This window comes from Lepidochelys olivacea, assembly GCF_965140295.1.
Source record: "Lepidochelys olivacea isolate rLepOli2 genome assembly, chromosome: 1".
Lineage (NCBI taxonomy): Eukaryota > Metazoa > Chordata > Testudines > Cheloniidae > Lepidochelys > Lepidochelys olivacea.
In genome coordinates, this window is record NC_140411.1 from 336,680,513 (window position 1) to 336,702,596 (window position 22,084).

General features: G+C 41.7%; 1 protein-coding gene across 4 annotated transcripts in view; it reads right to left on the minus strand.

Moving 5' to 3' along the window:
* The window catches only part of SEMA3D (semaphorin 3D), a 191,550-nt gene that overhangs the window by 38,884 nt on the left and 130,582 nt on the right, over positions 1-22,084 (minus strand). For all 4 annotated transcript variants that reach the window (XM_084617315.1, XM_084617316.1, XM_084617317.1 and 1 more), the window contains 3 exons: positions 11,228-11,342; positions 10,761-10,830; positions 8,269-8,413 (listed from right to left, as the gene is read on the minus strand). In XM_084617315.1, the coding sequence (XP_084473441.1) occupies positions 8,269-8,413; positions 10,761-10,830; positions 11,228-11,342 (330 nt within the window). The remainder of the gene's footprint in view (positions 1-8,268; positions 8,414-10,760; positions 10,831-11,227; positions 11,343-22,084) is intronic.

Here is a 22,084-nt window from a genome sequence, read left to right on the forward strand (position 1 = left end):
TCATGTCCTAGAACAGCCTGACCATTAAGAACAGCTGACCAGGTGCAACCCTGTTGTTCTTGGCAAAGCTAGCTGTGCCCAGAGACATCTCTGTCAGTGGCACGGGGTACTGCAGAAGGGAATGAAAAATGATTCTCAGCCACCAACAGGAATTTGGCAAGTCACCAAACAGCTCCACCCATCATTACAGAACAATCTATATAGGCTTGGGCTTCCTTTCATACTAATCAGCATGACACATGATGTTATGGGCTAGGCAGCACAGTGGGTGAGCATAGTAGCTTTTCACCTCTTGAAAGCTGAGGTCACATCCTGGCATATGTCACAAGTGAAAATGAGAGGGGTGATCTCCACCCATTCCATAGAGGACATTAGTGTACATCCAGAAGGACCAGAGGGTGTGTCAGACATGGACACTCATCTTCCACTAAAGTCAGTGGCAGTTCTAAATTCACATCAGAGGGCACAGGACTGGAACATCAGGGATGTTGCATGTGAAGACTGGAATTCTGCTTTATATAGGTTCTTATAATACTCTCATCACTTTAGTATCTGAGAGCCTTCCAGTAGCATATTAAGTGATGTGACTAGCATCGGTCAGGGGAGGATTAGTTTAGCAGTGGGTGGAAGCCTACAAAGAACATATCCAGAGTGTAAGTCACTCTTGCAAGATTTGTTAGTTCTTTGCTTTTATGAAAGGTAACTTCACAAACACACAAGTTAAATGTTTTACAAAAAACACACATACTGTGCACACATGTTCAGCTACTGTGTAAAATCTGATTCACAAAACATTAAGGGATTGATTCAACACCCATTAAAGTCAATGGGAGTCTTTCGATGGACTTCAATGGGAGTTTGATTAGACCCTATTTGCTTTGGGTCCAATTATTATCCTGGTTACACTAACATAAATGCCGTAGCAGCGTCACCAAAATTGTTGGGAGTTACTCCTAATTTACACAGGTACAGCTGAGAATTAGGAGTTGCCCATTGGTTAGGGAGGTAGTGTAGCGCACTGTACTTGAACTCAGGATCTCAGGGTTCTGCTCCCAGCTCTACCACTGGCCTGCTGAGTGACTTCAGGCAAGTCTCTTTGCATCTCAGTTTCTGCATCTGTAAAATGGGGACAATGATATTTACCTTGTTTGTAGATCACTTAGATGTATTATTATTTTGCGCAATTCTAGATCAAATTATCCACTCTAGTATGGGAGGAGATGAAACCTCAGAAGCTCCACAAATATGATGGGGAAAAGACACCACAACAGATGATCTGCAAAGATGTTTTTAAAAATGTTCTCATATAGACTATGCTACAGACTAGGGACCGAATGGCTAGGCAGCAGTTCTGCAGAAAAGGACTTCGGGGTTACAGTGGACGAGAAGCTGGATATGAGTCAACAGTGTGCCCTTGTTGCCAAGAAAGCCAATGGCATTTTGGGCTGTATAAGTATGGGCATTGCCAGCAGATCGAGGGATGTGATCGTTCCCCTCTATTCGACGTTGGGGAGGCCTCATCTGGAGTACTGTGTCCAGTTTTGGGCCCCACACTTCAAGAAGGATGTGGAAAAATTGGAAGATGTCCAGCGGAGGGCAACAAAAATGGTTAGAGGACTGGAACCCATAACTTATGAGGAGAGGCTGAGGGAACTGGGATTGTTTAGTCTGCAGAAGAGAAGAATGAGGGGGGAATTGATAGCTGCTTTCAACTACCTGAAAGGGGGTTCCAAAGAGGATGAATCTAGACTGTTCTCAGTGGTAGCAGATGACAGAACAAGGAGTAATGGTCTCAAGTTGCAGTGGGGGAGGTTTAGGTTGGATATTAGGAAAAACCTTTTCACTAGGAGGGTGGTGAAGCACTGGAATGGGTTACCTAGGGAGGTGGTGGAATCTCCTTCCTTAGAAGTTTTTAAAGTCAGGCTTGACAAAGCCCTGGCTGGGATGATTTAGTTGAGGATTGGTCCTGCTTTGAGCAGGTGGTTGGACTAAATGGACCCTTCCAACCCTGATATTCTATGATTCTATGGTGTCAGACAGATGGATGCCAATGTATCACTTTGATCAATTAAAGAAAACAAAAACCAGAATAACAAAACAAAACACTATCAGTGTATCTCTGTGTATAGAGACAGCACAAAATATGCAGGTGGGATCCACAGGGAGGTTTAGAAAGCAGCATTTTGCACTAACATTACTGACATGTCATTCAAGCCCACTGGCTAGGCACACACAGGGAGCAGCAAAACAGCAAGGTGGTCAAGGACCAACCTCTTTTTTTTTTTTTTTAAAGAAAGGGAAATATTTTTTAAAAGGCTCAGATTCCCGTGGCTGATGCCTGATCCTAGAGTGACCCACAAGAGGAAAAATGTTAGTTCAGGTGGTGTTTGGAATCAGCCGCTCCTCTGTTCAAGGTTCCACTGTCTGCCCCAAACGTGCTGTATCACGTTTCCTGTTAACGCACTGGCATTGTTGATATTAAGGAATAAATTGAGATAATTGCTTTTAGGTGGACAGGAATAAGAAGGATCCACTAAGTGCTCTTGACTTTGCAGGTGACACTGTAGAGCTCTCTGTAAAGCTTTGCAAGTGCAAAAGGCAACTAAGATTCGCTGAGTTCAGAAAATCTGCTGTTAACTCAAAGGTGATTCATATCAGGGAAAGCGTATTAGTAAGGAGGTGGAGGAGGTTTCTTCAGGAAAACAACATAAAGTAAAATGTTTCACTTGATAAGGCAGCCCAGTTACAGTGTGGAGATCAAAGGAGAGCTGAATTGGAGAAGTGAGGAATGCATTCCAACCTATAAAGATCAGGAGCAACAGGGAGATTAGTCTACAAATAATAAATGACACCTGTGTAACCTCAATGTTTTATACACATGCTTATTACAGCAGGAAAGCCAACCAGAGAGTGGGCTGGTGGGAGTTTTTGGCGGAGAGTGCTGGCTTTGAAGGATGCTTCCCTTGGGGTTCAGTCTTGTTAGAATGAGATGTACAGCACCCCCACTATCTGCATCAAAACTGCAGAGGGGACAAGAGATGTGAAATATGATCAGTGTTAGATGTTATGGTGAGGAGCTCTACAGAAAAGTGAGAGACCCAGAGTAAGGAAGAGATCACATCTGAGAATCTCATTTTAGTTTTAATCATTTTACAGTTTTTAAAAAAATGTAATGCTCTGAAAAACAAAGAACCCAGAAACCCAGGATTTTGTGAGGTGCTTAGATACCAGTGATTATAGCTATAATAGTAGACAGATTAAAAGACTTTTCCCCTAATTTAATCAAAATCCTGCTCTTCTGCCTTCTACCTGACATAAGAACTTTATCAAGCACTGATTATAAGTGTGAAAATCTTCAGAATACATTTTAAACAGAGTTTTCGGAGATTTAGTCCTGATCTTCTTCTAATGTTAATGGTAGCTTCCTGGCTGAATCCTTAGGTAGTGTTTTCTAGTGGCAACAGCAGTTATGCAATCTCAATTTTTAAGAGGTGAAAGAAAATCAGAATGAAATAGGCTTGCTTTTCAAATGGACCTTCATTTCAGATTTGCCTAATGTTATTTTTGATTTGTCCCTGTCTTCAGCTCCCAAATTCCAGCATACTGTATTTCAGTTATTTCACCCTTGTTTAATTTCCATTATTTCCTAGAGCTTCCAATTAACACCAGTGGGACAGGCCCGGCCAAAAGAGGCATACATCACACACTGACCAAGCCTAGGAGTGTGGTGTATCAATGGTCCCTGAATTAACACCAGAGGGCAGGCAAACAATGCAAGAAAGAAACTGAAGCAAACAAGGGATCCTGCTGCTTCTATACAGTTTAGCATTATGGAGTCATGATGTCATGGTCATGCTGGGAGTTCATCGCTAACACAAATTGCCACAGGAAGCATTTTGTCAAAATTTCGATATCAGCGTGGTCACAGCATATATAGAGAGCAGCTTTATTTAATTCGGAGATAACATTAGTTGAGTAGAATGTTAAATTAGGCTAACAGTCTCCAGCTTCTGTATAAATGCTTACAGGAAGCCAACACATCTCTGGAAGCCCAACATCAAAGGGAATACATTTCACAGGGTATTCATTTTTTAAGCAACCCATAGCATATAACATAAGAAATATAATGAATCCAGGAAGAGCTCTGTACACCCTAATTGTGTCTTAGCCCTTATACAGATCTTTCTATTTTCCAAATACTAATTTATTAAGGGCTAAATTGTATCTATTTTGCATAGCCCTGAGCAGTACTAAGCTACCCCATGCTAGAGGGACCACAGGTGACATTTGACCTTGAGGGGTAGTGACTCCAGCATCCAGAGAACACTCAAAACGCAACACACTTAAGACATGCAGCATACCTCACCTCCTATCCGCCGACGTGCGTAGCAAACTTTACTGACTGGCATATAGGCAGGGAGGAAGCATGTTTCCAACTACATCTCGTCCCCTCTTTTGGGTTCTGTATTACATGGTGGAGAGTCTTGGTATTAACTCTGTGCTCCCTTGATCAGAGGGGCTGCAAATCTGCCCAGAACCTTATGTGGGAGTATAACACAAAGGGAGTTTCCTCTTCCCCAAAGTTTAAGACTATTCATATCCAGGGTTTTGATTTAGCCTATTACAAGATGCGGGCCCTGCCACTTAATTTGAATTTGGATCCTGATTCAGATCATTATCATCAAGGCACCTCCCAAAGAGATGTAGTCTCCTTGCAGATCAAGCACCACTGGGATCAATCTCTAGCTAGGTCCTTAGAACAATCTGGCTGGATGTTCAGTCTATGTCCATCACTGGCCATCTCACTGCATCACCAAATCTTTTGGTGACCATGTGATCTTGATCTGAGCAGCTGCATTCCTTGGTAAACAGGTTTTGTAATTTGTTGGTCTTCCTCCTATTATATCCATACCAGGAAAGCTGGCGAAATTAAACTAGTGCTGATGGACATCCATTGCTGGGTTTGGCTACAAATATCCTCATTGCTGACTGTGTCCTACCACTTAATATGGAGCTGAAATGGCCAAGACTTTCTTTGCCACTGAGGAAAAAATGCCCAATGAAAACTTGTGAAAAGGCCATTCCTGTATCCTGAGTGTTGGCAGCATATGTAAAATTGGGCCTGGGATGTTCAAACTTTGTCCGAAACAGCTAAGCCACTCTCTTCGTCAAGCTGTTGAAAAGTCTGAAGGTTGATATCTGTGCCTTATCTGAAGCATGCTGCCCAGAACCACCTAAAAAAAAAGAGTTGAGGACTGTACGTTTTTGTTCTCATGCTGCCCTCAGGGGTTGCTTGAGCAGAGTGGCTATTGTACTTTCACCCAGTGCCCAAACAGAACTGCAGCTGTGGCGGATAATTCATGAGCAATTTATCCTAACTGGGGTACTAAATACTAAATCCCCAAATTTCAGAGATGTTCAGATCTGGGATAATTCCATCTTAGTAAAGACAAAAGATTCCAGTATTAAAAATACTAAATATAAATAGATATAATGTAAACATGTACTACTGTATTATTAAAGTAAATTATTGTAACCACTTTGAGAGCACTTTCTCCTCTAACAGCCATATCCCCTACTCAACCCTTGTTCAGGAAAACTCTTACTGACGTCTACTGACAAAAGATTGAGTCAGGAGGCCCTTAGTATTTGACCCTAACTTTTTATGGAACCATTCTCTCATAGCTGTTATCAGGTGCTTAAAGGAAGTAGCTGCAGACTTACGGGAAGGGTTATGGAAAGTATCAGTTTATCTTTAAATCTTGCAACCTTTAAAATTCTTTCAGATGTGGATATCCAAACCAGTGAAACAGATCAGTGCTGACAGGATCACTGACACACACTTCCTTCCTTGTGAATCTCAGTTCATGCATGTGATGGCTAATACACACAAAAAAGATCCCTCTAGGCAGGACAGAAGTTTTAGTATATTCATCTTTCTTGGGCATAGCAGGAGTTTCAGACGAGTAATTCCAATGATATAGACAGCATGGGCCTGTGACAGTTTCTGGTTTTGTGGGCACTATTTTATGCCTATGAGTAACTGCACCTGCATTTTTTAGTAATGAGCTGTGAATGCAAGCGTTGGTTCATTCTCTGGTCCAAATTGCCAAATGTGGCTTCTACTTTGGGTACCTCAAATTCTGGATGGCAGTTAGAGACACTTAGTGCCTGATTTCTGAATCTCAGCTCCCATGCTCAGGCCCTGGGTATTTCTGGTCGGGCAACCATAAACTGCGGCGTCATTCCAAATTAAAGGTCTCGATTGAAAATCTGGATCAAAATGTCTACCTGTTTGCATGTACATAAAAGGGTGGGCTGCCCCCTTATGAGCCAGGGGCTGGGTGTTCCCTACAAAGGGCTGAGAGAGCTCCACTGAAAGGGGAGCTATTGAAAGGAAGTAGGTTTCTGTGGCTGGGCCAGGAATAGGAGATAGAAGAGCAAAGGAAAAGGCCTCAGGGGTAATGCAGCCTGTGTTGGTCAGAGGAATAGTGTTTTGTGTTTTTGTGAGTTTTGTGTTCGAACTGATAAACTGTGCCCTGCGGCATGGGCCTGAAAGAGACTTTGGGCATGACATTAGTCCTTCCTGGGTTGGGCAGACAAGCAGCTCGTATTTATCACAGATGTCTAATAACTATTGGTTCCTGCAGACAGCTGAGAAAAAAAATGGGGTGGGGTGGGAATAAAGGAGAAATGGGGGATGACCAGAACACATAGGAGTGAGAGATGGACTGAAAGGAAGAGCAAAAATTAGATAGTGAATTATTGCCTGAGACAGAGGCAACATCAGGCCATAAAATATGTACATGGTTTACTCTGTCACGTAATCAGTTTCTCACAGCAATGTGTGATTGTGTAGGATCATGGATAGGAAGGGAAAAGGCCCATAAGACAATCTCTATTAAGATGTGGATTACTCCACAAAGAAGCTTGGGAACTTTTGTTCTCGTGCTCCGTCCAGTCTACCTTTATATGTCTCGAGCTACACAGGGCTCCCGCCTCTCTCCTCTCCTCCCCAACGTGGAGCTGGCTCTCTTCTCTACACATGGTTAGGCTGGTCCAAATTTTTCCAATTCAATATTTAATTTTATTTTTAAATGTGGGAAATTTGTCATTAAAAATGATCCTTTTTTGACCAGCTACAGAGTAGGTCAACCATTTTGTCAGTATTTGAAATATGAATTAAATTATAAATTTTGAAATAAAGAAGTGTTTGGTTTTTTTTTCAATTTTCCAACCTTTTTTCCCTCAGGGCCTAGGGCAGGGGTGGCCAACCTGAGGCTCCAGAGCCACATGCGGCTCTTCGGAAGTTAATACGCGGCTCCTTGTCTAGGCCCCGACTCCAGGGCTGGAGCTACAGGTGCCAATTTTCCAATGTGCCGGGGGGCGCTCACGGCTCAACCCCTGGCTCTGCCACAGGCCCTGCCCCTTCCCACCCCCTTCCCTGAGCCCCTGTGCCCTCGCTCCTCCTCCCCATCCAGAGCCTTCTGCATGCCACACAACAGCTGATCGGGAGTTGCGGGGAGGGAGAGGGAGGTGCTGATCGGTGAGGCTGCTGGTGGGTGGGAGGCACTGGGAGCGGGCTTGGGGACAGACTGATAGGGGGCTGCTGACATATTACTGTGGCTCTTTGGCAACGTACATTGGTAAATTCTGGCTCTTTCTCAGCCTCAGGTTGGCCACCCCTGGCCTAGCGGATTACTACTGAGAAGTATTTCCTGATTTAAGCTTTACTTTTTCCTCCCATCAATCAGTTTTTCACCAGAATAGCTTAAAATTTATGACAACTAATTACTTATGTTACTTTAAAATAACTTATATTAATGACAGAGTCAAAATCAATGGTCACATCTAAGGGAACAGAATTTTATCAAAACCAAAGTCTGTAAGATATAGCAAAACAGAGAAACACAAGATTTAAACAACATGTATCATCATCATTTAATAGTCATCAGAGAAAAGTACTCTGCTATTTATGAAGTGTTGGTGTCTCAGAGAGGATCTCCACCTACACATGGAAATATAGCCAGGAGGAGCCCAGAGTGGGAGAGACCATCAGGAAATAGACAGTCTGGGCACAATGTTATCTCAGAGAAACGGAAGAGTTATATATAAAAAGGGGTAGGTAGAAGTCTGAGCTGTCAACATGAAGGAGGGTTAAGAGGATAATTTAAAACATCCTGAAAGGAAAATACAAGTTACCCATTCAGAAACATAATATATGGTCATTGAGTAAAAATAGAAGTATATAATTAAAGAGACACTTACTGTACCAGGCCGGGGGTATGGGATACGTCCTTCGTATTGTACCCATCTATGATCCACACTTTCTTTGTGAGCGTAAGGGCCATTGAAAACAGCTCGGATATCAGCCATGCTGTACACACAAACCGCGGAGCCCTTGAATACAGAGCTGAAAGAAATGAAGCATGTTTATAATCACATTTTAAAATCTTCAGTATAGGCCTGATCCAAAGCTCTCTGAAGACAGTTAAAAGTCCTCTGATTTTGATGGACTTTGGATCAAGTCCCATACCTGAGAATTATTATAACTGAGGGTGGTGCTAATTATGTACAGTATAGATTATATCTTTGGCTTGAAAACTCTCATACATAATATAACTGTGAATTACAGTTTAAAACTTTGGTTCGCTGGAGACCAGGTTTGTTAACCTTTTGGCCATACTGAAGAAAACGTCTTTTATCTTGGTGGGTGAAGGGATCCAGAGACCTCTTATTCCTTATTATGATTAGGACTTTGGGGTGTGTATTTTAGAGATTGAAGGACAGCCCATTACATTCAGTTTGTATTTGACATTCTGTGTTTTAATTCTTGTTCAGGCAATCAGAGTATTAGAGAGGCATGTGTAGGAGCATTGTAAACCAAAAATAAATAAATAAAATGTTATGTGTCTTTTCTAACAAAGATAGTTGAATTATCTAACCAAAACCAAGCCATAGGTAAACGTGTTAATCTTACACTTTGTGTGATGAAACGGACATTCATTCACTTCTGTATAGCTTCAGTGGCTATGTAATCTTCTAAGGGAAGATCCTATAACTGGGTTCAATTTTTGTCAGTTTATTGGCTGAATTGTATGAAGGTTCCAAGAGGCTTTGTTGCATACAGCACACATCCTATTGATATTATATTCATACTGTTCTTATAGTTGACATTTATAGTGTCTTTCATACTTTGCACACTGGACTGAGACCCAGGGACCTAAGCTCTACTCCTGGCTCTGCCACTAATCAACTGTGTGACCTGGACAAGTCAAGTTATTTCTCTATGTCACTCTCCTGCTTTGACACCTCCCCCTTTGGTTGGTCTATTTAGATTATAAACTCTTCAGGATGAGGACTCGTTTACTATGTGAATGCTCTGAGTCTAGCCCAAAGGCACCCTAATATTGGTTGGGGCCTTTATGTGCTACTGTAATGCAAATCAATAATCAAGACTACTACAAACTGATATAGAAATTATATCTAGAATGATTGAATTCCATTCCATCTGCAACAGGTAGATTACATGACACACAAAACCTACATTAAACATTATTAAGATGTGGAGTCAAATACTCAAAAGTTAGGATGCCAGAGGTAAGATTGCCAGTGCAAACTTAACTCACCCCCTTGTGTGTATACATTCTGATACCGTCTCTAATTACAGGATCACACACTATTTTACCCACAGGACTTCTGCCTCATTCCGTTCACAGGATGGAGGGTGCTCACTTAATCAGCAGTTATTCAATATCTTGTTGTAACCTTATTGTTCAATGTGTGGCCCCATTTACTGCACACTATTCAAACCATGCTCTGAAAATAGATTTATTAATTTCCTCATTGGATTTTCTATGACGTTCTTCGCTATAATATCTGAGTACTACACAAACATTAATTAATCTTCCAACCCCACTCCCCTCCTGTGAGGTGAGAAGGTATTATCTTATTACCATCCCCACCTATTATTCTGATGTGTCACTCTAAAGCATTGGTTCTCAAAGCCGGTTCACCGCTTGTTCAGGGAAAGCCCCTGGTGTGCTGGACCGGTTTGTTTACCTGCCGTGTCCGCAGGTTTGGCCGATCGCGGCTCCCATTGGCCGCGGTTCGCTGCTCCAAGCCAATGGGGGCTGCGGGAAGGGCAGCCAGCACGTCCCTTGGCCCGCGCCGCTTCCCACAGCCCCCGTTGGCCTGGAGCAGCGAACCGCGGCCAGTGGGAGCCGCGATGGGCCGAACCTGCAGACGCGGCAGGTAAACAAACCGGTCCGGCCCGCCAGAGACTTTCCCTGAACAAGCGGCGGACCGGCTTTGAGAACCACTGCTCTAAAGTGCTTTATTGTGAAAAGTGACCAACAGCTGTATCACCTTGACATGTGATATTGTTTGATCTCACAAGATAATCAGGGTCTGGCAGCAGAGGAGAATGAATTTATTTCAAAAGGAGCGCGGTTGGGTACTCTGTAAAGCTAAGAAACTTTTTTTTTTAATTTTGAAATTCAACATCTTGAAGATTTTTGTGAAAAATTCACCTGTTTCTCAACTGACTCTTTTTTTAAAATCAGGGCACTTATTTAGATGCCTACATAAGGACTATGAAGCACAACTTAAGGCACACATTTTGGAAAATATTGGCCTAGGGGAATAGAGGTCATTCCTGCAGGTCTTATTCTGGCAAACTCCCTTTGCCTTTAAGAGGTTTTTGCCTGAGTGAGGCCTTCAGAATTGGATTCCAGGGGCAAATGTGACCCTACACATACCTTGTAGTAGTGAAGACTCCATACACTAGAGGGTTTCTCTCATCTCTTGTGGAAAGTAAGAAAATATCTTCTGTAATGGGAAAAGTTTCTTTTTATTAAACAGCCTATAAACATTTTCATATTTACCACCCTATCATTTGGAGCTTTGTAAACATACAATTAATTCTTATGTTTGTTTGATTTTGAATTTTTTGTCCTGTGAATTTTGCTGAAGTTCTGAGTTCTGCCATCTGCTGTATTCCACCTGGAATCAGCTGAACTTCTCCCTAAATGGGAAAAGCCAAGTAAAAGTAACAGGGCATAATTCTGATCACACCTACACCAGCTGTATACCAGGAGTAAAGTCAGTGGAGTTGCTCACAGTATAAAACTGGTGTGAGTGAGATCAGAACACTGCCCTGAGTTTCTGTAAATCCAAAACACAGAGCAGATTACAGAACAAAATAGTAAAGATCAGTTCAACTTACGTAGCTCATCAAAGTATGTGTCTGCTCCCTCAGGGCCAGGTATCGAGCACACCAGTCTTGCTTTCAGGAAAGTTGTCCACTTGTTTATTAGGCTCCGTTGACCTCCCATATCATTCTAATTTTTTTAAAAAAAGTTTTGCTTAATGACTAAATAAGGCAATTTTACGTAAGTATCTAAAATATCTGCTGATCCCATTCTGAGCAGTGTTTTTTTACAGGGTGTATTTCTAGTCTGCCCTTTCTATATTTAAAGTAGAAGATGGATTAATGGGAAATGTTTAACACAAACAGATATCTCACAAGAAATGCTTAAGATTTCAGGTGCAGGAAGACTTGCTGTATTTAAGGCTGCAGAGTGGTTTTCTTTGTAACCTGATTTTTAGTTGCTCATAGCCTTGGGACTTTGAACTTTGGCGCTGAAATTTAAATGGTTTATTAGTATCCCAATTGTGATTGTATTCTTTTACTCCTTGTGCAGAAAAAAGCCTAGTTTGAACAAATAAGCTAAAACAAAATAAAACAAAACCCTTCAGAACCCCCCCCCCCTTTTCTTTTTTCTTTCTTCCTTTTTTTTTTTTTTTTTTTACAGTTTATTTGGTCAAACTAGTCATTTTTAAAAAAAATACATTTTTCCCCATTATACAAAAATCTGTTTGCAAAGTTTCTTTGAACAACTCCACAGCTGAAATGCCCAAAGCCACACCTCTCCCAGCATGTGGTCTCTTCTTGTCAAGAGAGAGTCATTCTGGAATTAATGGTTCTCTAGGAATTTTTTTACATACAGAATAATGGTGCAGATCATCTGGGGCGGAGGTCCCAAAGACAAATTACTGTACCTACCAATTGTTCTACAAATATACATATGCTATTAGTTATGTGTACACAGTTCACAGGGAGGTTTGTGGGAGGGCAAAATTTGGTCAAATTACTATAACCTACGTTCTTGGTGAAGTATTCTGCTAAATTCCATTCTAGACCATTTCCTCTGAGCTACCCTTATAGCCCTAACAATCAATGCTCAAAGGTTTGGGGATTTTCTAAAGTATCAAGTATAAAACAAATGGGATACCATGGAAAAAAAACCTGTTTCTGAAATATTAATATGCTTAACAAAATATACTCATCAGCTGTCAAAAAATGAAAAAAAGGAGTTGAGTCTGGAATGAAGTTTTAAATTTTTAAGGAGTCGACTGTAAGCACTTAGTGACTGAATGATAACTATTACAGACATCCAGGAGCGTGGTCTTAAATGTCAAAGTTCACTTTGCAAGGAGTTGCTTTTCTCTGGTAATGCACTCTCAGCTGACGAACTGTTGACTTCTCTTTTTTCCCCAGTATTTGTTCCTTTTAAATATTTTTAGCTCAGTTTCTAATTTTTTTTTTGTAATTATTACCTTTTGAATCAAAATTCTTACAAGAACTGTCACCTCTCTGCTTATTTTTCTAAAATCCTTCACAGCCTGCAGGTTTGCATCTAGCCAACAGATTTATTATACAGGTGTCAAAATTAGCAGCCTTACGTGACTAGTAAAGTATGCTCTGTACATGTGTGTTGTGTTTGGAGGTGCAACAGCTGAGCATTCTGGCATAAGCAATGAAACATACGTAAACAGTAAATAGCTCTGAGCTTTTCATGCATCTGGCAATTCTGTTCAGCTAAATTACATCTATCTTTTCCACCAGAGTACCCTTATTAGCTCACTAGTTGATGCTGCACGTTTTCAAAAGACCACAAGGAGTTTCTAAATGTCTGTCTGATATTTGGAGTGATGTTGGGGAAGCAGGGGAACGCCTGAGAGAAGAATCTAGAGACATTCCGTTGCAACTACAGACCGGAAACGTGGCTCCCAATCCTTAAGTCCGATCAAGCAAAGCTCTGAAACACCAACTTAATGGTAAACACAGTAGTAGCCCAATTCATTTCCTAAGGTGAAGCACATGCTTAAGTACTTTGATCAGTGACTCAGCAAGCAGCTGAACCTGTGCTACTCATTGCCAGTAATATTTTATTTCACCGATTGACACAAGGAGGAAGGTCAGCATCTTGTGACCTGCCGGCTCCACCTGGACTATCATCAAGTGCTCTACAAAGTAACCACAGGGTGAACATGTCGGGTACAGAAATTACATATGGAAAAGCCGTTCCACCCATAACATCCTCTGCCCTCCAGCAGCAGCTCCTACCCTTCCAGGCACGCCTGGGTGGAAGAGACAGTGAGACACAAAAAGGGCAAGGCACAGGAGAGACACAGGGGAATGGTTGTTTTTGAAAACATCGGTATCTAGTGAACACTCAGCTCTACATCTCTTTTCTCTCATATCTGAATGATGCAGGTTCTTTGCTTTTCTAATTTTGGACACCTCCCAGCTCTTGGATTCTCAGGTAACACAGTAGCTACTACTGCTTTCGATATCTGCGCTTAGCTGTGTAAGCACGACCTTTCCTCCTGGATGCAGACTTCGCCACACCACTTCTAACTACCTCAGCCCTCGCAATTTGCTTAGAAATTTCAGCTACAACAGAACATGCTTATCTATCTGCTGATGGGAGCGCACTGACATCAGCACAATAGTGCCCTGTGAACCACATAAACGTCCCATTTCAATTCACTGTATTGGTTCTGACCTGGGCCTAATCTAGGAATGTGTTACGTTAGAACATACCTCTCTTCCTATTCAATCCCTACAACTTCTGAGGCACATTTGCTGACAGTCCCTAGATCCTCCTGAGTGAGGGCCGAAGGTATGGAGCTTTTGGTATATGATCCCCAGTCCATCATAGCATCTTTACAGGCCTATAGAGTCCTGTCTATAGCACATCTTGGCCAAACATCTGCTTGACGCTTCAGTGACACATGGAAGGGGAGCTATTTTATTTTGTTTGTCTTTCGTGGATGGTTTGATTTAATATCTCACTGCACTTAATCACTGTCAGGTGCTCAGATGCAACCTCAATGGGTAGCAGATCCCACTAAATTAATATAATGAAACCTTCAGAGGCGAGGTGAGCAGTAGATTGGAAAGAGGGTGAAAGAGAAGGGACGGGAAAAGAGAGAGAAAATTAAGAAAGGGAAATTCAAAGTACGGGGGTGGAGGTGGGGTGGTGAAGCCTAGGAGAGGAGGAGACTATGCAGGTAGGAGAATAACAAGAAATAACTTGAAATGGAGAGATCCTCAGCCAGATCCTCAGCTGCTGTAAACCAGCACAGTTCCACCATAGGTGTAGTTTGACTGCTATTTTTGGGGGTGGGGGGACAAAGCGTGTGAATGTGCACATGTACGCACACATACATGCACAGTGAAGCCGGTTCCCCGTCTCACTGGCTCTCTTCCCCAGCCTGGAGTGGTACCGGGGCAGCCGGTACTTAGGGGTTGGGCTGGCTTAATGGGGGAGTCCCAGCTGCTGTTGGCGGCCACTCTGGCACCGGCAGCTTTTGTGATGTCACTGCTTTGGTGCTGCTGAAACCGCCTCCCAGCTGGGGCTACTGCTGCTGCTGCTGAGGGGATGCCATATGCTGGGTTCTTGCTTCCCCCTGCCCATTCCTTTATCCCCTTCTCTTCCCCCTACCCTTCACCTTCCTTTCCCCACTGTCTCCACCCCATCCCATCCCCCTTTGTCTCCCCACTGTCCCCTGCCCCATCCCATCCCCTTTCTCTCCCCACTGTCCCTGCCCCATCCTCCAACCCCTTCTCTTCCCCTTGCCCAATGCCACTGTCTCTTCCCACCCCCCATGCCGTACCCCTCTCCCCCAGCCCCACCCCACCCACCCCCTTGCCATGCCCTCCATGGGCACTCACTGCTGTAGAGGGTACAGGTGGGCACTAGAATCCAGGAGGTGACATCCAGCTGCTGAGGCAGCAACCCAGAGTGCAGGGGAAAGGCTGCTCCGTCCCACTCCCCGCGAGCTGAAATGTGTGTGGGGGGAGGCGCAGTGTGGGAAGGACAGAGCCCCCCTCCTGAGAAGGCTGAGCAAACCCTGCTCTGTGTTCACACAAATGGGGGGTGGGAAGTGGCACGTGAGCCTGCGTGACAACCTCCCCATACCTCGCCTCTGTTTGGGGGGGCAAAATAAAGGGGCTTTCACCAAGAGAAATCAGTAGAGTGGGGTGCAGAAGAACAGATACTGCAACGAGATGAGACAATGGCAAGAGAGGATGGCGCAGGATGAATTTAAGTGTATGTGTTGAGAGGAGGACGGGCAGGAAGAATACTCTAGTTTTTCAATATAGAATTATGGCCAGACTAGTCACGCCACATGAACAGCCCAAAGGTATCTGAAATCTTATCTCTAAGTATCACTGTCTATAGCTCCTGAGCACACTGGCTTAGTAGTGTTTACAATAAACTTTGTTTCATTACAGAAGAAGGCACTTAAAACCGCATATTTTTTCTCTATATAAATAAAGATTTAATTAGCACTTACTGTTTTGTAATCTCACAAGTTGTAACAGATACCAATGCTTCCGCCTCAAATGCCTTCTTCTATAGTATAAAGAAGTGCCTGTAAACTCTGCTACTCATGTGTATTTGGGAGTGAGAGGCAGCTGTAGATACACTGCCAGCTGGAAAGCAGATAATTTACCTGGAGTTGTCAGTCTGTTATAGTAAGACTTAAAAAAAGACAGCACACATAAATTAACTAGTGACCAGGGAAGCTTATTCATTAAGAATCTAAAAAGTTAAATTAATATATTCTAAGGCCAGAAAGGACCAGTGTGATCATCCAGGATGACTTCCTGCGTTCCATACTAGGCCAGAGAACTTCCCCCAAATAGAGCATATCCTTTAGAAAAAAACCATCCAATCTGAATTTAAAAATTGCCAGTGATGGAGAATCCTCCACAACCTTTGGTAAGTTGCTCGAATGGTTAATTACCTTCAGTATTAAAAATATATGCCTTATTTCCAGTCTCAATTTGACTTGCTTTGACTTGGTACAGTACATTAAAGAGATACTGTAAATATTAGAGATGGTAAAAAAAAACCGATGGAATGATTTTCTGCCATTAAAATGTAGTCACATTGAAATCAAGAAGTTTTGCTGGAATGTGTGAATTTCAACAAAATTTTCAACAAAACAAAGTCAAAGCTAACTCTTTCAACCTTCACTTTTTGTTTGGATAATGTTGAAATGCTTCATTTTGACTCTTGTTTCGATTAATTTCATTTTGACTTTTAAAATATAAATTTTAATATGCATTATAATTATACAGTTTTGATATTATCAAAGTGATGCTTTTACCCTATCCATAATAAATGTTTCAACATTATCTAAATTAAATGTTTCAATGGTAAATTGATTTTTTTTAAAATGTTTCTTCCATGGGAAATTTCAAATTTTTGTTATGATTTAGAACAAAACCAAATTTTGAAACATTAGAATTTTCTGTGGAATGGAAATTCCAATTTCTACCCATCTCTAGTCACTATTCAAATATTTGAGGAAACACTGAAATTAATACAGTTGTACTAGGAAATATAATGCCCTTGTCAAATCAAGAAGGCGTTCTCTTCAAAAGCCAGAATATAAAATCTGTATGAGAGATTAAGGCTGAATCCTGCAGATTTTATGTGAATAGCTCTACTGCTGTGCAAATTATCTCTCAACAAACTGAAGGTCTCATTCAGCTCTTATTAAAGTGAATAGAAAGACTCCCACTGACTTTAAAAGGGAGATGGCTCAGGCTCAAAAATTTTAATAATAATTTACACAATTAAGAACTTTTGGCACCTGGTTCATATTAGAAACTGCAACTAATCTTCCTCATTCATGTCAACATGAAAATGTAAATGTAGATGCATTTCAAGCCCTTGCTTTCTATCTACAAAATTATTATGTCTCTTTCTCATTAAAAAGAAAGAGGAGTCTTTCTGATCTGCAATTTTACCAGAACAAAATATATGTTTCCTAAACCATGTGGTTATAGGTAAAAGTTATTTGAGCATTAACCTTTTTGCAAGTAAAATCTATCACAACACTATTAATCTCGGAGTGTATGGATTGAAAATAAAATTAAATGATACATTTTCTTCAGTCACTTTAGGAAATATGTAGATGACATTAATGTAGCTGAATCAAAATTCACAACTGTGTGCCTTGGAATGCACTAGACAGGAAAACAGATGGCAGTACAGCAAAAGAACACCTGAACCTAACTGATTCTTAATCTCTCATTTGGGTTGTAAGTAACACTGAATGTAAGAACAGAAAAAGTAATTTTTTTAAAACCAGTAAACACTGAAGACATCAGAAAATGTAATACATAAAACTTTAAAGACAGTAATTATCCTGAACAACTGTATAAATCAAATCAGACAATGAATGGAATTCAAAGGAGGCGGCTATTAATTAGTGCCTGCAGCAAGATGCAAAAGGACCATCCAAAGTGAATTCCTAGCAGAAACAAAAGGAAATACCAGCAAACAAAATGAAAAGAGCTGGAACCGCGAAAGACCCTGAAGCTCTAGCTATGTGATAGATCCACCAAAAACAAATAAAATCCTAAGCAACAGAGAGCAGCACTATGGAAAAGTTTCCAGCAGACCAATGAAATTCTATTGAGAAATTGCCAACATTCTAATGTCAATGAATTTACGCCTCCAAATACACAATTCCTTTGTGACTCTTTAAGTATTACTGTCTAATATTTTTATTCCGGCAGTGTCCAGCTATGTTAGGTACTGGCCACACACAGGAAGACACAGTCCCTTCCTCCAAGAGCTTTTTATCTTTAGGGTCTGTGTCAAAGCACACTGAAGTCCATGGGAAGACTCCCATGATTTCAGTTGGCTCTACATCCATCAGGCCCTAAGAAGATAAGCAACACAGGAAGGGTGGGAGAGAGAGAGAGAGAAAGAGAGAGAGAGAATAAAAATATACACAAGTATAAATAACAGGAAGGATGGTCATGTGGTTTAGACACTGGGTTAGGCCTCGCGAGTCCTGGGCCAGTTCATGGTTTCCTGTGTGACTTTGGGCAAATCTCTCTCTCTCTCTGCCTCAGTCTCCCCTGGGGATAATTCTGTCTTGGAGCAGTGTTTGTTTCTCATTATGTATTTTCACAGGGGTTAGCACAATGGGCCTCAATGTTGGCTGGGACTGCAAAACATTATCATACTACTACTATTAAAGAGCACTTGTATTCAATATTATGGGGCAAAGAATTCACTATACTCCCTGCCATCGACCCACAGGATTGGTGCTACTCTCCCAGCTTCGGAACAGTCGCTTGGAGGAACCCCCTCGATATGTCAGACCCTAAGGGGTCTCACTCTTTCTTCAAGTTAGGCCACGGCCTCCTGGGACTGCACCTGTGGGGCTTCAGCACTTCCTGCTTCACACCATGAGCTTTGTTCAGTGAGTCCAGCAGAGACAGACCCCTGGTAGGGACTTGTCCATTCTTCAGGGATTAATGCACCTCACCAAGCATTTACAGTGACACTTCAGCAATGTTTTCAAAACAATTGGGTTTATTAGTCAACTGGAACACAGCATAGGAAGCCCTTAGGTTAGCACAAAGAAATGAAGGCTAACACATAGAACATTCTGGTCAGCCCAGAGCCCCAGCCAAGCCGCAGTGAACTCCACTTTCAGGCTCTGTGTTTCTCTCTCTCTGAGTCTCACCTCCTTAGTCAGTTCCCAGGTGAGAGAACTTCCAGCTTCCTCCAGAAGCCAACACTTATCCCCCACCTCAAACCTTCCAGCCCTTTGTTCTCCCGCCGCTCTGCTTCCCAGCTGAGAGTGCTGATCCATGAGTCACTGGAGCTTGCATGGTCTCTCTGGATCCCTTGTTGATCTGGATCAGTTTCAGCCAGTCCCGTAATGACTCTATTAATTCTACCTGGACAGGAAGGTGACACACACCCATGTCTCTTAGCCTGCCCTGAGAGCAAACTTAATTCCTCCCCCCCACCCCAACCACCACCACTAGGTAGCCATGCAAAGTAAAAGGGAAGCTGCAGATCCATTAAAAATATTACAAAAAATTCCACTTTGTCACACTCCTTCCAGCACACCCTCCCCTCCCCTACTGGGGTGTCTGATCACTGACCTGGGGGTGCAAGGAAGGCTTTCCAGGCAGCTGTGCCAATGTCTAAAGTGGAGGGAGGGGACTCCTTGAACTCTCCTCCCCCTCTGCTAATTATTGTTTGAGTGGCCCCATTGTACTAGGTGCTGTACAAACACACAGGGAGACAGAGGCTCTGCTCTGAAGAATTTACAAGGTAACCAGACAACACAGACAACGGCGGGAGGGGAAATGCAAGCACAGAGGTGAAGTGATCTGTCCAAAGTCACATAGAAGGTTAACAACAGAGCCAGAAATGAACTTAGGCCTCCTACCTGCCAGTCCAAAGCCCAATCCAAGGAACCACACTGGCTCCACTATCTGGCCCTGAGCGATGCTGTTTCTTATAAAAGGCACAGGGGAGGTTAAGTAGTAGGTTTTACTGTCTAAAATTATATAGTACAGCCTCAATCACTCAATGAGCACAAAAATGGGGGTCCACCCTTGTAGAATCATTGCAGGATTGGGGCGAATTTTATGAACTTATTGTTTAAGGGTTATTGTTAAATTAGACTTGATGGATAAAGATGGAATTCTGCATACCAATTCATTTCTAGGTATTAAGACAACAGGTAAGGATGTTTTTATCCAGAGAGAAAACTACAGGAGGGAAAGTGAAAGGAACTCAGTTTGAGCAGGTCACATCACCTATGGAAATGGCCTCTGACGGAACTATGTGTGGGAGACAACACTATTTTAGCTTTGAGTTCCTGTACCTCTCACAGATTGGCTGTTACTTCTTTTAGAGCTGTAATTTACTCACAACAAATGTGCAGAACTATTAGGTTCGCCATGGAAAACTCGACTCTCATTTTAGAAAATATTTTCACATCACACCCATAGTTTCTTCTGAAATATTTTTGGATGTGTCCCAAACTGGAAAATCTAACTGTACAGTAAGGAATCTGCTGGATGGTTGCCATTCATACCAGAAAAGAAAGATCAATAGGCTCAGGTGAAATGACAGAGATTACAACAGGTGTATAGGCTTTGGGAGGAAAGTAATCATGAATCAACTGGAATTACTAAACCGTTCAGCACGGGATTGGTTTAGATTAAAAATAAAGCAAGTTTATTAACAAAAGAAGATCGGATGTTAAATGAATTCAAAGATAAGACATAACAATTAGAAATGGTTACTTAGCAAATAAAAGTGAAAACACACATCTAGAAGTCTAAAACTTAAATTGAGCGTATTTTGATGCAAGGCTTTGTTTAAAATGGAGACTGACCCTTTTCTTGGTCAGAAGCTCTCCCTGAGGTGCTGGTGCCATCGTCTTCTTAGGTGAAAAGAGATAAATTAGAGTTTTCTTTTGTAGTCCAGTGAACCTTTGAAGTGGATTCTTCTGAAGATTGCCCTTCAAAGCAAAGTCTATCCAAACAGTGAAGAAGGCAACATGGTGTCCGGTGGTGAAGGAGGCTCCATACTCTTTCTTCCCCCACCTGTGTTTGTTAACATGCAAATGGTTCTGTTTCCTATCATCTCCTCCCACTGCTGTTTTGAGGACCCTGTTTATTATGTATATGTAAATTGACGTAAACACACATTCCTTTGTTTAGGATAGGCCTGTTTAACAACTTTTGCTGAGGCAGGACTGTCTGGTTTTGAACCTGTGCTAATAAAATCATACGGGGGAATTCACATATTTACATATAATGCTGCTACATACATTTCACCACGATACAATTGACCAGCAAGTTATTCATGTTCAAATGATACCTTACAAGGCATATTTTGTATAAAGATTACTACAATGCTGTGTATGGTATGAATACAGGGGTGCTTTTGGTCACATTCATCTTATAATAATTTAATTTAGACCACATTTCCCTAGTTTACTTATGAGAATGTCATGTGGGACAGTGTCAGAAGTCTTACTAAAATCAAGATATATCACATCTACTGCTTTCCCCCCATCCACTAGGCCAGTGACTCTATCAAAGAAGGAAATTAGATTGGTTTGGCATGATTTTTTTCTTGAGAAATCCATGCTGTCTATTCCTTATGATCCTATTATCCTTCGGTGTTTAAAAATTGATTATGTAATAATTTGTTCCAGTATCTTTCCAGGTACTGAAGTTAGGCTGACCAGTCTCTAATTCCCTGGGTCCTCTTTGTTCCCCTTTTTAAAGATAGGTACTATGCTTGTCCTTCCCCACTCTTCTGGGACCTCACCCATCCTCCAGGAGTTCTCAAAGATAATTGCTAACCATTTCTGAGATTGCTTCAGCTAGTTCCTTATGTACCATATGATAGATTTCAAGGAATGACATCATGACTTTTTTACTTAACACTGAGCCTTAATGATCTTGGACAACGTCCAGTACATTACAGTATACTGAAGCTGGCATGTAACTTTGTGAAAATGTACTGAAACTAATAAAAAACTATCTCAAAAGAAATTGTTACCTTCCTAGTGGACTGTTGTAAGTTTGGACTTATTTTTCTAAGGTGATTTTGGCAAATTTCTATATGGTTCAATGTGTTTCTGTATGTGCAGCTTTGCATACAAATGATGACATTTCCATGAACGAAATCTGTTTGTCGTCAATTTGCAATGGATATACATGCAAAGACTTTGTGTGCTTGTGTAACTAAGGTTTATCATTTGGGTGCAAAGGTGACAGTTTTCAGAAACAGCACTAGTTTTCAAAATCTGATCCTGAATGTCTAATATATGGGCCATACCGTCAGCTGGTGTAAATGGTGCAAATTGATTTGAGGTCAATGAAACTATAATAATTTACACTGGCTGAGGATATGGTCTTGTGACATCAATGGGAAAAAGT